The 15,881-nt window shown below is 50.0% G+C and overlaps 1 protein-coding gene across 2 annotated transcripts; it reads right to left on the bottom strand.

The window, feature by feature from the left end:
• Window positions 1–573: 573 nt before the first annotated feature.
• On the bottom strand, window positions 574–15,396 carry etnk1 (ethanolamine kinase 1). Of its 2 annotated transcripts, none has more exons than XM_084483026.1 (8): window positions 15,148–15,396; window positions 13,697–13,956; window positions 12,278–12,418; window positions 9,522–9,664; window positions 5,757–5,840; window positions 4,888–5,048; window positions 3,283–3,356; window positions 574–3,087 (listed from the first exon to the last, which is right to left on the bottom strand). In XM_084483026.1, exons 1-8 carry the CDS (start codon window positions 15,292–15,294, stop codon window positions 3,015–3,017), a joined length of 1,083 nt encoding a protein of 360 aa, XP_084339152.1. In that variant the 5' UTR covers window positions 15,295–15,396; the 3' UTR covers window positions 574–3,014. The 2 variants fall into 2 exon arrangements, with proteins under 2 accessions (XP_084339152.1, XP_084339153.1); XM_084483027.1 differs by lacking the exon at window positions 15,148–15,396 and adding an exon at window positions 14,773–14,909.
• Window positions 15,397–15,881: the final 485 nt, after the last annotated feature.

The raw sequence follows: 15,881 nt of genomic DNA, 5'->3' as shown, positions 1-15,881 counted from the left end.
GAGAATGCAAACGCATTTTTCTCCCTTTCGCTTGAAAACGTCTTTAAATGAGACAAACTCACGGCCCTGCAAAAGCCTTTGCAAACATCCGTCTACGGGTTATGAAACCATGCGTTTAATAGCCAATCTGGGTTGATGTTTAGAAGATGAGGCCCACAGTTGGGCCAGAACCAACTTAAGCCTACTATTAAATATGTATAGGCCTTTATTTAAATGGGGAAGACCTTTCCATTGACGATTCAAGGTTTGGAAGATACAGCAATATGTAAAAAGACAATTCAACATATAGGCCTGGCAGTTCCGTTGGATCCCTATTACCTCTGGCCTTTGGCATAGGCCTTTTGATAATACAATTAATAATGAACTATTTACAACTTCGGCAGGAAAGTATTTCTGCAATATTTGCTGCAAATATTGGTGGAACATTATCTTTCTGTGGTTTGTGGCGCCATCTATTGGCGGGTCTTACCATTTATAGTTTACTAATACAACCAGAAAAAAAAATATATATTTTATTTTATATATATATTTATTTTTATATATATAAATATATATAAAAATACAACGGACCTGTAAGAGTAAATAGACTTTATTCTTTTAAAGTATGTCTACAGTATTTAAATGATACAATTGTGTATTTCACAGTCAAACCGCATGTAACTATTCACTTTAATACATTTAAGAAAAACATAGGCATAATAGGCATCTTCTATGTACATTCATTCACATTGGACACAAGCAAAGATATTACATGTCGTTCTTACTGTACATATGTTACAGTAGCCAGGGAAGAGATCACATTACTATACAATGTTAAATACACACTCGGCGCGTGGAGACATTTACAGTGGTTTTGTATTAGACAACAAATAAAGGGCCATGGAAACATAGTTTAAATATGAAGACATACACCCTGTTTCCATAAAGTAGGACTGAAAAGGTCTGAAAAGGTCTTAACATTAACACAAAAGAACAATCTCCCAAAACACCTTTTACATTGACTTGACCTCGCCCTGAAACAAAAGAAGAAGCTGGGGCAAAGGCCTCATGTTTCTTGCCATGTCTACATTTTCCAGTGTGGAGAGCCCAGATTTGGCAGCTCAAGACACGTACGTACCCCGGCTCTCGAAGACTCAAACCAAAATGTCTGTCAAATGTTTAGACTCTTAGTTGGACTGGAACAACATTCAAGACTTTCAAAGTGAAGTTACCTTTTTTCTTCCTTTCATTCATTTCTCATTACTTTCAGCTCAAATGTGCGTTCACATCATTCACCCCCCTATCCACATCACCTGCTCTGAAGTTTGTATAAAAAAAAACACACTAACAAAATAAAAACAAAAGAAAGGATTTCTTTCTTGTTAGGAGTGAAAAATACAATGTGCATTATGTACAAGCAAAAATGAAAGGTATCAGCACTTTGGTGAAAACTTCCCTAATATTGCTAAACGTGACCATCCCATAATAGCAGAGCTGCGGCTTAACTCAGTCAAACACAACTCCAAGCTAAAGTGACTCACACTACGCTGCACATGTTACGCTGAAAGTTGTGTTTTCTTTTGATTTCTTCACTGGATTTGACTTCATGTTCACGGGAGCATGTTTCTACAGGATGAGCAGCAAAGACAATATAAAAAAAAAAACTAGTACAACAATTCAGCTGGTCTTCAAATACTTAAATACGACGTATCATGTACTGGAAGTGAAGAAGTCGCCCATCTTGGGCTGGAGCTTCTGGAAGAATCTTCAGATGCACGTTTCCCTCCCGGTCTCCCAGGATGCCTTGCTCTGTTCTGGTTTTGGGGTTCATGCTGTGACCTTCTGGTCGCCCAGTGCGGTGACCTCGAAGGTCAACGATTATAAAAAACAGTAACACAAAGAATCAGACGCAGCTAAACAAACGACAAATGAGATGGAGGTGTGCGTGTCGTCAGGGGAGGGCCTGACGTTTCTTGTGTCTTGGGCGGGGCGGCGGGGGGGGCGGGGAATGATGGAGAGACAGGAAACACCCCCCCACACGCCAACGACACGCTACGGTTTCAGTGCTCTGATAGGTTTCCATGACACCCCCCCCCTCCCCCCCTCTCTCCCGCACGCGGCACCACGCTCACAACCAGTGTCAGCAGGGGGGGGGGGGGGGGGGGGGGGGGGCGGTCTGTTCTGATTTGTCGAGAAGGGAACGGGGGAGTAAACAAACGCACACCTGCGTTTTTTTGCTTTTTTTTGGGAGAACTTTGGTGTGGAAATCCCAGGTTTCTGTTTGGACCTGCCACCAAACTACGACTTAGAAAAAAGTATTGCATCTCAGAGCGGGAGGGCTGCGAGGGAGGGGGGACGAGAGAGAGAGAGAGAGAGAGAGCACAAGCCATCAGGAGTTCAAGGACACAGGATGATCAACATGAACGTTTTGCCTTTCAGTCTTGTAAAACATTTGTGAAAAGACTACGCTTTTTACGTCTTCCGTGTTATTATTCTTTTTTTCTCTTTCCCTTCCAACGTCGTCGAGGGACAGGAAGTGACATGGAAGTGAGCTCCCGCCCCCCACCCCCCCCCCATCGCCGTGGCGTTCTGTTTTGGGGCGGGGCTCCACTTCACAGACAAACAGAAGTGCTACGGTCTCAGTGGCAACGTGTTTGGTCGTCGGTCGTCGGTCGGGGTCGGGGGGGGGGGGGGTGGGGGGGTAGCGGCCGCCCGCTCGCTAAACAGGAGTATGATGGTGAGGAGATCACAGGCGAGACGGACTGAGCCGCGTGTGGCCGTAGCGCGGTGGAGTCCCAGTCCAGACTGGTTCCCAGTCCAGACTGGTTCTTGCAGAGAGGCCCCCTAGCCGCGGCCGAGGGGAGCCAACAGCTTTATAGCCGGACTGGCCGCCTGTCGGCTCCAACCACCACCAGGGGGCAGACTGGAGCCACTAGGAGAACCAGAGCCAGAGATGGACAGAGGGTGGAGGAGGAGGAGGAGGAGGAGAAGGAGGAGTAATGTCGGATGAGGGGGCGGAGTCCAGCAGTCGACTTCTATTCTGGGAACTGGAGGGCCATGGCTTCTGGTTTCATCTTGTAGTACTGGTCGAAGCGCAGCACGGCGTACCTGAGAGAGACGTGAGGACAGGCGAGCTGTGGTCAGGACGGGCGAACAGCAGCTGATATACCCCAAAAACACATACCCCAAAAACACATACACAACACGTACCACAAACACAAGTATATACACAACACATACACAAACAACTACCCCAAACACAAAAACACAACACGTACCACAAACACACATGTACACACATACCCCAAAAAGTCAAAGTCGATTGTTGAAAAACTGGCCTGAATGAGGGCCCAGAGACCCCAGAAATAATGAGATGCCTGCAGAGAGGGAGAGAGAGACAGGGAGAGAGAGAGCGGGGAGGGAGAGAGAGAGACAGAGGTATTCAGAGAGAGAGAGAGAGACAGGGAGAGAGAGAGTGGGGAGAGAGAGACAGACAGAGGTATTCAGAGAGAGAGAGAGAGACAGGTATACAGAGAGAGAGAGACAGACAGAGGTATTCAGAAAGAGAGAGAGACAGACAGAGGTATACAGAGAGAGAGAGAGAGACAGACAGAGGTATACAGAGAGAGAGAGAGACAGACAGAGGTATACAGAGAGAGAGAGAAGGAGGGCGTGTGGGGGAAAAAAAACAGGAGAATCGTCAGGTTGCCGTCGACATCATCACAACAGACCATAATGCTCACATACAGTTGGCTCAGCAATGACAAAAGGTTATGGAAAGCCTCGGGCAATAAAAACAATCACATGACACAGTAAACACAATTAGGCGTCTTTCCCAGTGGACAAAACACGGACCAACACCCAGTAACACCTGGCTTCAGTCTGTACTGGGAAGGGTTACAAATGGGCTCCACTCTCGGATCAGATTGCTGTGCAGTTCCTCGGCTCTGGACATGACCCTATTCCCCACTTTATGGCGCAACACTATGAGTCGCCTTAACATCCCGGATAATACATTTACAAAGCAGACGCTTTTATCCAACGGGACTTACAATAAGAACAACAATATATGGCTGTCGGTACAGTAAGGATGTTCATAGAACCAAGTGACAGGCACTCACAATCGCTGGGTTAGCCCATTCCCCGTATACAACAAAGCCATGTTAGTGCCTAAAGCACGTCTTTTTAGGGGACTTCTGGCGTTTAAAAACCCCCTGCATTTACACGGGGGCGTGGCCGGGGGGGGCGTGGCCGGGCGGGCACTACAGGCGCTGCTCTGTGATGAGGAGACCTGGGTGGGCCCCGCGGGGCCCTGTGGTCTGGCAGCAGATCAGGGAGGACCCAGCACGCTTTGTTTGTTGGGTCAACAACCAGCTGAGCTTATCCTGGTTACTACCAACAACACTCCCTCTGGCCCCCCCGGCCGCCGTTACCCAGGTAACGGACGATAAACAGGTCAGGTGACACCACCCCAACCTCGGAACAATTTCAAACAGGTTTTAGTCGTCTAACCCGTAGCGTGAACAACACGGCTGAACAAATAACTTGAATACTAACTCAACTGCTCAGCTAATACCAGCACCCAGAGGTCATCGACGTGTCTGAGGTGGTCGGTTTGACTCCCGTTGGGATCGTTTATCTCTAAGACGCTCTCCTACATCTGATACAGTAATAACAGTCTAATACTAATGGAGCACGTCGGGGTTAGACCGTTGATATCCAAGTCTCTCCTAGATATAAAACACCTTAACTAATGGACCGCGTCAGGGTTAGATAGTTAACCCATGGGCCGTGTCGGGGTTAGATAGTTAACCAGATGACCGTGTCGGGGTTAGATAGTTAACCAGATGACCGTGTCCGGGTTAGACGTCGGGGTTAGACGTGGGGGTTGGTGTCCAGGGCTCTCACCAGGGTGAAGCGGTTGACCTGGACGTAGAGCAGCTCCACCTCTCTGTCGGTCACCGGGCCGCCCTGGCCCTTGTGCTCCTTGTAGGCCTCCAGGTACGCCCGCAGCCAGTCCTGCTGTAGGCCCTTGTCCGGGTAGTGGCTATAGTCCACCTCATTCAGGCCTGCAGCGGGACGCAAATCAAACGCCCCCCGGCCCCGGACGCAGCATTAGTTCCGTCTTAAGAAGTGGACAGAACTCCTCTGAAGAGTTCAACCGTTGGGCGTGGGAATGCAGTCAGACATTGAAGGCTCACAGATTGTACACACCGTGTTATTCTCTACTGTGCATCAGGGCGTTGAATGATGTGAGCGCGTTGAAATGCGTTAGCCTGTTGAAAGCTTATTGACTTGCTTGTTCAACCTCTACGTTGGTTGGTGGAATGCGGTCAGACATTGAAGGCTCACATATTGTTTTATACCCTTTTATTCTCCAATGTGCATCAGGGTGTTGAAATAGGTTAGCATGTTGAATGATGTTAGCATGTTGAAATATATTAACAGAGCTGCCAACTCTCATGGTCTCACCGTGAGACACACGTTTTTGCCCTCTTACACACACACACACACCACACATCCAATTTCTCACGGCTCGAATCTCACTCCAGCGAAAACCCAAAAGTTGGCAGCCCTGTATTAACATGTTGTAATATTTTAGCGTGTTCAAATATTTTAGCATGTTGAAATATGTACGCATGTTAAATGAAATTAGCATGTTGAATGATGTCAGCATGTTATAATAGGTTATCACGTTGAAGCTTATTGGCTTGCTTGACCCTTTGCGCGCCCCGTAGCCCTGCAGCGTGTAGAGGTATAGCCCACTCAGCACCTACCGGCAAACTCGTTGAAGTGGTTTCCAATGTCGTACGCTTGGTAATTGTACCCGGCATACTCGTAGTCAATGAACTTTACGCTGTCTGAAAAGATAACACAGCTTGTTTAGAGGGAGGAAGAGATGACAGGTCAGAAAGATGCTGTTTTTAATGCCTTTCTTTTTTGGGTTTGCTCTGCTGATAATTCAGAATCTTTCTTTTATCTTACATTGGCTTTTGTCTGAATGTCTGTGACTTTGTCTGTTTAGGTGCTTCAATGCGACGAGTAAGAGTTTGTATTTTGAGGGGAGATTACAACAACAACAACAACAACAAAAAAGGATGCAAGCAGGTTGTAACGGGCGGAGGAGCAGAGCGCCCAGACCAGGACTCACGGGCGACGGCAGGTGAGCGGAGGGGGTGTGGTGTGCAGGGGCGTGCCCTGGTGGTGCGCTACAGACATGCATGGGGGGGTGGTTGTGTCGGCGTATAAACATGGCTTCTTTAGCTTTGGTAAGGAAACATTTCCACTTCTACTTTCAGATGAGGAAATACAAGTAGACCAGGTGAGACCAGGTGATCCAGAAGAGGGAGCAGACGCAGGTTGAAATACACAGTAGATGATAACTGAATAACTAGCTAGTTATGAAGATAGGATGTTGTAGAATGTTAGTGTGGGATTGATGTTCTAGAAGGTTAGTGTGGGATTGATGTTCTAGAAAGTTAGTGTGGGATTGATGTTCTAGAAAGTTAGTGTGGGATTGATGTTCTAGAAAGTTAGTGTGGGATTGATGTTCTAGAAAGTTAGTGTGGGATTGACGTTATAGAAAGTTAGTGGTTGGTGTTCTACAATGTTAGTAAGGGGGTTAGTAGTGTTAGTAGTGTCCAGGATGTTAGTGTGGGATTAATGTTCTAGAACTTCAGTGAGGGGTTAGTGTTCCAGGAGGATCGTATGGGGTGCATGTTCCATGATGTTTGTGTGGGTTTGATGTTAGTGTGGGTTTGGTGAGAGAGGTGGAGATGCTAGATCATGCAGAGGTCGCCAGTGTTGGACAGGAGGAACCAGGGAAGAGGAGAAAGAATGGGGCAACAAACTAAAGGGATCCACAGCAGACCGTATTTGAACAGCAATACGTCAACATGTCTGACGACACTCTTTAAAGCATTTCAATAGCAGCGCTTAAAGCGATCCTATAGTCAATGTCTACTTTTGGTCTGCTTATAATGGCGAGCAAAGATAAGACAGCGCCGTGCCTTTACAGATAGCAGTGTTTGCTTAAAGCTCAATTGCTGTCCAAGTACGCTTGCAGCCGACTAAGTCTGGGGGATGAGAGGAAGGAACTCAGTCCCAACGACCGGAGAAGAAGAAGAAGAAGAAGATGAAGATGAAGATGGACCTCAAAATTCAAAGCTTTACTCTCGCCAAACTTCATCCAGTCATTCACAACCTTGGGCCACTGGAATAAAGTATCCACGCTACAACATTCATCAGTGCTTTGGATAACTCTGTTGTCATCTATCTGTCTCGTGGCTCTAGGCTGAGGTGAATTTGGCCTAGCCTTGGTGTGTACAGTCGTTCAGAGCTGTTGGCTACGGTAGAAGACGTTGAGGTGTGTTACCAGCTGGCGTGTAGGTCCTAGCGGGACACAACTCAACACCTCCGGACGGTGGCTATAGCCCCCTGTGCAGCAGACGAAAAGGTTGGGGCAGACATATCTGTCACACATCCTCTCTCTCTCTCTCTCTCTCACACTCTCTCTCTCTCTCTCTCTCTCTCTCTCTCTCTCACTCATCACACTCATTCGGTTTGATCCAGTTGCTGCCCGCAATGTGCCCCAAAACCAACGAGAAGTGCTCACCGTAGACGGCTCTGTTTACATTCACTCAGACAGCGGACACACTTCCCCCTCTCTCACAACACACCCCTTCAATGCTCCCCTCTCATTGGTCCACTGCTTTGCCCCGCCCACCACCCACTTTGATGCAAATCTACAGATTCCAGAAGCTTCCTGTTGGCAGGCTCAACTGTAGCTTTGAGTCACGTGAAAACGTGCACCATTGTTGTTGTAACGCTCCACACACACTCTCGATGCTCTTGGCGCTCGCTATCTCCGCGACCCGGAGGGGTGGCGTCTGTCTGCTGTGGCCTTGGAGGGGGGGGGGGCAGCCCAGGGGGAGCTGCTGCTACTGGGACACCCCTGGTGGACATCCCCTGGTGTTTGGTGGTCCGACCGGCAGGAAGCTGGGGCTAAGTATATCTGCTATGTGATAGCGTGGCGGGCTGCAGTGAGGGCCTGTGGATCAGAGTCGCTATTCAGGTGTCGCATGTGGGGGGGGGGAACCGTGACGTCACTGGAGAGACACAGAATCGCGAAAATCCCATCTTGATCAGAGTATGCATTTATTTCAAATTGGAAATAAATTGGATTTACTGCGTTTATTCGGTACTTTAATTCAGTCTGTTCACATGGAAAAAGCGGCTTTTTATTGACGACAACTTTTAGCTTCTCGGGAGAGGAATGGCGAAACTGTAAAAAGAGAGCAATAGTGACGAATCTTCCTGTAAAACGTTAGAGATTACAGACTACAATGTGAAAGGTCCCTGGTTGCTCATCACTGCACACTGTTAAAGTGATGCAAATGCACACTGGTTCAAATGCAAGTAAGCCAAAAAATGCAGCGCTTAAAAAAACATCGCAGAGGGAAAGTTGAAGTCAAGGTGCCTTCGTTTGTGACGACCAGAATAAAGACTGAAACCATGTGACCGGTCAGGCTGTCACTTCGCTGTCGCAACGGAACCACGGTCGCCACGGTCACCAGCGAGCCGGGGGGAGGGGGGGGGGGGGGGCCGCGAACAAACTCGTCCCGCACGGAGGCGCCGAGCAAGAGGTTGGGAGGGGCGGGGGGGTGGCGGGGGAGGGGTTGCGACCGGCAGGAAGCAGCAGTGGCATGCGTTTTCCTCCGTCGCCACCGCCGCCGCCGCCCCCGACCCCTCTCCTCCCTCAGGCCGACCTCTGAACCCTAGGAGACAAGGGCTAGACACACGCAGCGGTGAGATGCCCCCCCCCCACCACCCCAACCCCGTCAACCCCACCCCCCCCCTGAGATACACACATCAACCCGAGATACACACATCAACATGTGGTGGTTCCACCGGGCCGGGCCAGGGGCCCGGGGCCGGTGGCTCCCCAGTGGAAGGCTGCATTCACACAATCAACACAACCAGTCAACAAGTCAACCAGAAAACAAGTGCTTCTGCTGAGAGGCTAACGGGGAACGGCGCCCGTCACAGCGGCGGTGGCTGCTGGGGGTGCGGTCGCTCGGCTGTAGGCGGGCCCTTCTGAGAGTCACGTGACGGCAGCGGGGGTCGATCTAGAACGGCAGCGCGGGCTCCGAACGGGCCACAAATAGGCCCGGTGGAATGGCGTTGGTTCTTATGGAATGGCGTTGGTTCTTACTCGTGTAACGTTAACAATAACAACTACAAGTCACGCCAAATCAAGACGGCCCCTCTTGGTGCCGGTTTTGGGCGCCCACGAATGGCCGCGTTCCATGTCCGATCACACGTCTCCTCCCGCTTGTTACTGAGCGCTCTAACTCTCCCGCCGAATGCCGTTCGCGTGACTGGAGGGGGAATGGAGCCGCGATGCGCTACAAATTCAATGGCCTACCTGCGTCTGAACGGCAGCTCCTAACACAACTGGTGCACAACACACACGTCACACGTCAACTAAGCCCCTGGGCTAGCCCTGGGGAAACCCTGTAGCCCGTTCGGCGTATACTCACCTGGCTCCTGTTGGTAAATGATGTTTTTACAGAGAAGGTCGTTGTGGCACAGGACGACGGGGGAGCCCAGCACCGACAGGCTCTGCTGCAGCCACACCAGCTCCTGGCGAAGCTGCTTGGAGCTGGGAACCTCCACGCTAAGCCTGGGGGGCGGGCGGGGGGGAGGGAGAGGAGGAAACAGAAGAGAGGGGTTATTATTGTTGGAATGATGGTCTGAAAAAGGACGAGTTGGAAGACGGCCAAAAAGATACTAAACGGTTCGAGTTCTCAAGGACGTGCATCGACTGCGGGCTGAAGGGATTGGACGAGCGAGACCCCCCCCCGCCGAGACACAAACACTCCGCCGACGTCCCAGAGAGACGGTCGCTCCGTGCTCGCCCTACATGCAGACTGCTGCAGCAAAGTAGGTCTCCTGTCTTCTCTCCCTTCTTCTTCTTCTTCCTGAGGTTGGTGCGAACGGGGCCAGAACGGAGCCCTTAAAGCCAGAGATCCGTCTGCAGCAGCACGCCTAGTCACGCTCGCTTGTCAGTGCTTCATGCTAGTTAAAAATGGGGCTCAGACGTTTTTGCCTGACCCCTACCAACTCCATGTCCATTTAAAAGACCTCATTAGAACGGAGACGGTGCGTTAAAGTCAAAGGGTTGTGTTCCCCCGCAGGGTTCCACCCCGTTGACCCAGAGGAACAACACCTTCCTGCACATTCCACCTCCACATCAGTTTAACTGTCAGAGAGGAGGGGGGGCAGGCCAATAAATGTGTTACATAAGCTGACCAGCTCTCTGTTGCGCAAGATCCAGCCCAGTGTTGCTCAAGGGGGTACACTGTACACGTAACCCTAGGGGTGCTTTGAAGGACTGCACGGGGGCTCAGGAATGTGTAGTTCTATGGTTCAAATGCTAATAATTCCACCTTAATCCCATACGTTTAATCTAGATACGAACATACATGGTATGTAAATCTTTCTGATGAATGGTAAAAACCATAAGTGAAGAGCAAGCTTAATAAACCTAAGATTTTGGCTCGGTTTAACGTTCATGTTTACACCAAGTAACATGCAAATACAAAAGTTAGATCCATTTCAATCTTTTCCCTTCTGAGCTCATAAAAGGGGTACTTAGAGGGTTAGTAGTTGAAGAACCCCTGGTCGAGCAGGGGTTGTATGACTAAATAACCAGAGACAGCTGAGCAGCAAGTGGTTTCATTTAACAGAAGAGGTAAAAAAATAAGAGGAGGTGATAGAAACAGAGCTTCTAGGAAGAGAGCAGCAAGACTTGGCTGCTGGTGAATCGTTTCGCCCCAGTGACAGTCATCAAGACTGTGTCGCCAATACACCAAAGCGTTCCTTTAGTTTTCCTTCATTTGAGGAGGTCTGATAGACCTGATAGGAGGTCAGGGTGTCAAGTCAACTTCACTTAATCAATAATATTAAGTGCTTGCTGTGCACAGCAGTAAAAGCTGAACCAGGACTATTTTTCCTTCTTGAGGTGAAAGACTTGATTCTTTGGAAACAGCACACACAATGGACAGACCCGAACAGCCAGGGTCTCCTTTAAAAGATGCCCTACCCTGGAGAAAGTCTTCCCTTTTTAAACGTTCTTCACGACGTTCTACTGATGTGGCATACTAGCCCAGGAGCCCTTTCAAAAGCACCAAAGATCTTCCTACTTCTGTTGACAATATGACTTAGCCACCGCACAAAAGCCAGGCTTCTGTTTGCTCTGAGCAGCTGACGTTGGCTGGCTGCTCCGATAACACGGACATTTGCCTCTTTTGAGCCGAACGTTAATCTCGTCGTAAATCTCTTTCTGGGAAGGTGCGAGTGGGAGTCGACTGAGGGGAAACACAACTTCAGTGAATGGGATTCCTCAGATTCCCGTGGCACATGTATGTTAGATCCACGAGTATCTAACATACACACTTCAGAGGCACTTCAGGTCAATGGCCACCTCGTCAAACACACACACACACTCGTCGTAAAAACGTGATCAGTGGGGACGTTGTCCAGGTCAGTGAGTGTGACCATGTCACCGTGGTGTCACAGAGCAGAGTCCACACAGAAGTCATTTACAGCCAAGACTACCGGCTCGTTAGACACGTGTGTGTGTGTGTGTGACAGAGATATATATAGCTGGAGATATAAATAGATATTTACACGCAATCGTATTTTTGGAATTGGCCATGCTTGAAGTCCCAGATTTGAATTTCAAAAGAGGTTAAACCAAAACTAATAAATTAAGTTTAATAATAATAAAGTGTAATATTTAAATTGTAGCAATTCAAAAGGGTTTTCATTCAAATTCAGTGGCTTTTAAAATTCAAAATATCTGCTCATCGTTTCTGATGAATATTTGGTTTAAATAGATAGACAAACACAAACGTTGAGTACGTTTGGGCTCTGGACCAATCAGGACCGACATTTACTAAAGCATTATATACTTTTTTGATGATCAAATAGTCTGAAATACTTTTAGATTTTGTTCGATTTTGTCTAATAAGGTAACACGGACCCTGTACATGCTTAGCCTACTGATGTGTGTGGTGACCCAGAAAGGCCCATTCTGAGCCAGGAGTCCCTGAATGTTGTTTATAAAACCTTCTATACGTCCCTTTAAGGATCACAACTTCTACACGCTGTCCCTTTAAGGCTTAAAGGGACAACATGTAGAAGTAGTGACTCACTGCTCAAAGTTGAAGCAGAGCCACTACTTCTACACGCTGCACCTTTAAGCAGCGAGTGACCGAAACAAGGACCTGACCTCCGGTTCTTCTCGGGGTCCTGGAAGTGGGAGGGCACCAGGGAGAAGTATCTGCCCAGCTTCAGCCACAGGTCAGACTGCGGCTGCCAGCCGTTGTGGGCGTGGATGGCGTGGTACTTGGCCAGCTGTCTGGCAATAAGCCTGGAAAACAGGGGAGATACCGTCAGTTAGGGTCACACAATGTGAGAGACACAAGCTATTAGTTATTGGGATACAATGTAAGAGATATGGTAAGTTATGTTTACAATGGAAGCAGTATGGCTAGTTATGTTTACAATGTAAGGGATATGATTAGTTATGTGTACATTGCAAGACGTATGGGTTCGTTTTGGTGATATAATGCAATCACTAAATTATGGGGATACAATTCAAGAGACATGGTTTAGAGATATGGTGTTAGCTATGTTGATATATTATTAATGGTACAATATATTTATGAAATGGTGACATACTTAAAGAGATCTGGTCATTTATGAGATACTGTTACTTATTGAGACATAGAAGATATGATGAGCTACGGTGATGTAAGAGATTTATTATGGTGTTACAATGTAAGAGATATGTAATGGTTATTTTGTCAGAGATATGATTAGCTATGGTGATACGACGTAAGATATAGGGTTAGCCACGATGAGATGTGTCAGAGACGTGTTGTGGTGACGCAACGGCAGAAACACTTAATTCTAATACAATAAAAGATATTAGGTCTGTTATGATGAGATAATGTAGGCCATGAACCGTGTCGTCCAACACAGCACCCATCCACCCCCGGTGATTCAGGAGTCAGGAGGGTTAATGGATAATCTCCAGTCAGAGTCAGCCGGGCCTACCGAGGTATGTGGAGGGAGGGACGGCATGTTGGGGCAGTAAACGTTAGCGTGTGTCTAATCACACAAGCTGCTGTTGAAATGGCAGACGGCTGCTGACGTGGGACGACTCCCACTGGCCTTCAGGGCAGCGGACGAGGGCGACACATCTAAACGTCGGGCCACTCGTCTAAAGACTGCTCACGGTGCGACAGCAGCCGATGAAGCCCAATGCTGAAACACCTTCATGTGATGCAGAGGGAACCCCACCTTCCCTTTAGAGGGAACCCCACCTTCCCTTTGGAGGGAACCCCACCTTCCCTTTGGAGGGAACCCCACCTTCCCTTTAGAGGGAACCCCACCTTGCCTTTAGAGGGGACCGCCGAGTGTTCCTGTCCTCGTGTGTTTTCTATCTGGGCCTGGCCGTCCTGTTTCACATGGAAACATCCACACGCGTGGATGTGTGTGTGCGTGGTGGCGTGTGCAACTGCATGCGTGAGCGTGTGTGTACGTGTGCGTACGACGATGCAACTACAAAGACCAGCAACCGTGCCCCCCCCCCAAGACAAACATCACATGACCTCGGCGACGGGGCGGGGGGGGGGATTCGCACCTGAAGGCGGGCTGCGTGCGGATGTGCTCTGGCTCGAGGGCGGTGCCCTGCAGGAACTCGTAGCACAGGCCGTTGTTGAAGGTGCAGTAGAGGCGCGGCGCGCAGCGGTTGGCCTGCAGCACGCGGAAACTCTTGACCTCGTTCTCCCGGTCCACCAGCAGCTCCGTCTTGTTGCCGTAGATACGCACCAGCACCACGTCCTTCATGACTCCGCCCACGTAGCAGCCCATCAGCTTGTTGGTGATGCCGTCGGTGAAGAACTGCCGAGGAGGAGGAGGAGATGAGGGAGGAGAACGCGTCTGGGTTAGCAGCATACAGGACCGGCGTTTGAACAAGGCTCCCCTTTCCCTCCCTCCCGCTCTTTCTCTCCCTCCCTCCCCCTTCCTCTCTAGGTCTGTGGCCAGCCCAGAGGGCGTCCATTGTTGTGTCGTTACATAACGGGCTCGGGCAGAAGGAGAAGCAGCCACCCTCAGAGAGAACGTTGTTGTGTTGTGCGGTACGGTCTGAGCGGCGTGGAATGCCCTGTTGCTGACGGCTGAGTGACAGGGCGTTTGACAGGCGGTTCTGCGGGTTTCCCGATAATTGCCTTCTAATGACAGGACCCGTCAAACCCCCGGGACCCGACCCCACATTCTACCCGCGGTCTGAATACTTCAGAGCTGAAAACATGTCGGGTTGTATCTGTTGAGCAAACTCCCGCTGCCAAGTACTGCTGCTCATCCCTTTATTCAAACGCCAGTATGCAAATAGAGGAACGTTCTGGGAGGCTTCCTCACAAGGACCTCAGGACAGTCTGGGAGCGGGTTCTGCACCAAAGTTAACTGTGTTCTCAATCAACGAGCACACACACACACACACACACACACACACACACACACACGCACGCACACACACACACACACACTTACGCCCCTCCCCTTCAGAGACATTCTAGAAACGTACGGTTAACTGTCTCAATCGTCGTGCATGTGTTCATGAACGACGAATAAACGTCAATCGTCACAGTCGATGACGTGCGTCATATCGATCATACACAACCCGATGTTGATATTTAACCCGTTCGGTTTCGCACTTACGGATGCAACTCAGGTCTACAGCAGCGCTGTGTGCGACACGACCCGGGTCCGTCTTATGACCAGCTCCCCGGACTACACGACCCCGGTCCGTCTTAAGACCAGCTCCCCGTAATTAGGACCCCCCGCTGAGTACCGCATTAACACAGACACACTCATGAAAAGGGTCCCCGTGTACCGGCGGACAGCCTGCCGCTTCCAGGCGGCCTCACACACCCCAGACACCCCCCCCCCCCCGCATTGACGCAGACACTATTCGACCCAAGGGTTGCGCAGATGCGCTCCTATTGCGCAGCATTAACGCAGCCATCACCAGCGGTGACGTACGCGTTAAAACCCCCGCAGATTACTGACAGTTTAACGAGCGGTGAGCCGAACCTTTATCTGGACCTCGGACGGCTTCCAGCTCGGCCGCAGCTCCCGGATCAGCCGCAGGGCTCCGGAGCGGTAGTCTCCCTCGTCCAGGGTGACGTCTATCTTGGGCACCGCGGGGGCCTCCTCGGGGACGTGGATGTAGTTGGCCATGGTGGAGGTGAGATAAGAGTAGGAGTGGCGGTGGTGGAGGTCGAGCTTCTCGGTGTAGCGACTGGCTTGAGCTCGGAACGCGGCTGTGTGAGGATTGACTGAGAGGCGGCGGAGGCGGCGGTGAAGCGCTCGGTGATGTTGGACGCAGTGTTGCCAGATTGGGCCAGCTTTCCACACCCAATCTGGCAACACTGGCTGCTGCGCGCAGCAGCCAGTGTTGCCAGATTGGGTGTGGAAAGCTGGCCCAATCTGGCAACGCTGGTCGGACGGCGACGCCTTCTCGGAGATCCCACCCTTACCGCGCGTTCACACCAAGGGCGAATGTCGCCTGTTCGCGTAGGTTGCGGTTCACTCTGACTACAGGGAGTGGAGGCTGATTGGCTGTCACGACCAAGCGGCAGGCGAAATTCGCGGACAAGTTCAAATATTTGAACTCGAGCGAAGTGTTCGCACGAGGAGAATCACGCGAAATCCGCGTAAACCCGGGTGTTTCATTCATCAATTCGCGCCGCAGGTTTTTCTGCCGAAAGATTCGCCTCTTAACGCGTCTTTGCGTTGACTTTGTATGGATTCTTGCCGCGCCTTTT

The sequence above is a fragment of the Micromesistius poutassou genome (assembly GCF_964030765.1).
Source record: "Micromesistius poutassou genome assembly, chromosome: 18".
NCBI lineage: Eukaryota > Metazoa > Chordata > Actinopteri > Gadiformes > Gadidae > Micromesistius > Micromesistius poutassou.
This window is presented reverse-complemented; position numbering and strand designations above follow the sequence as displayed.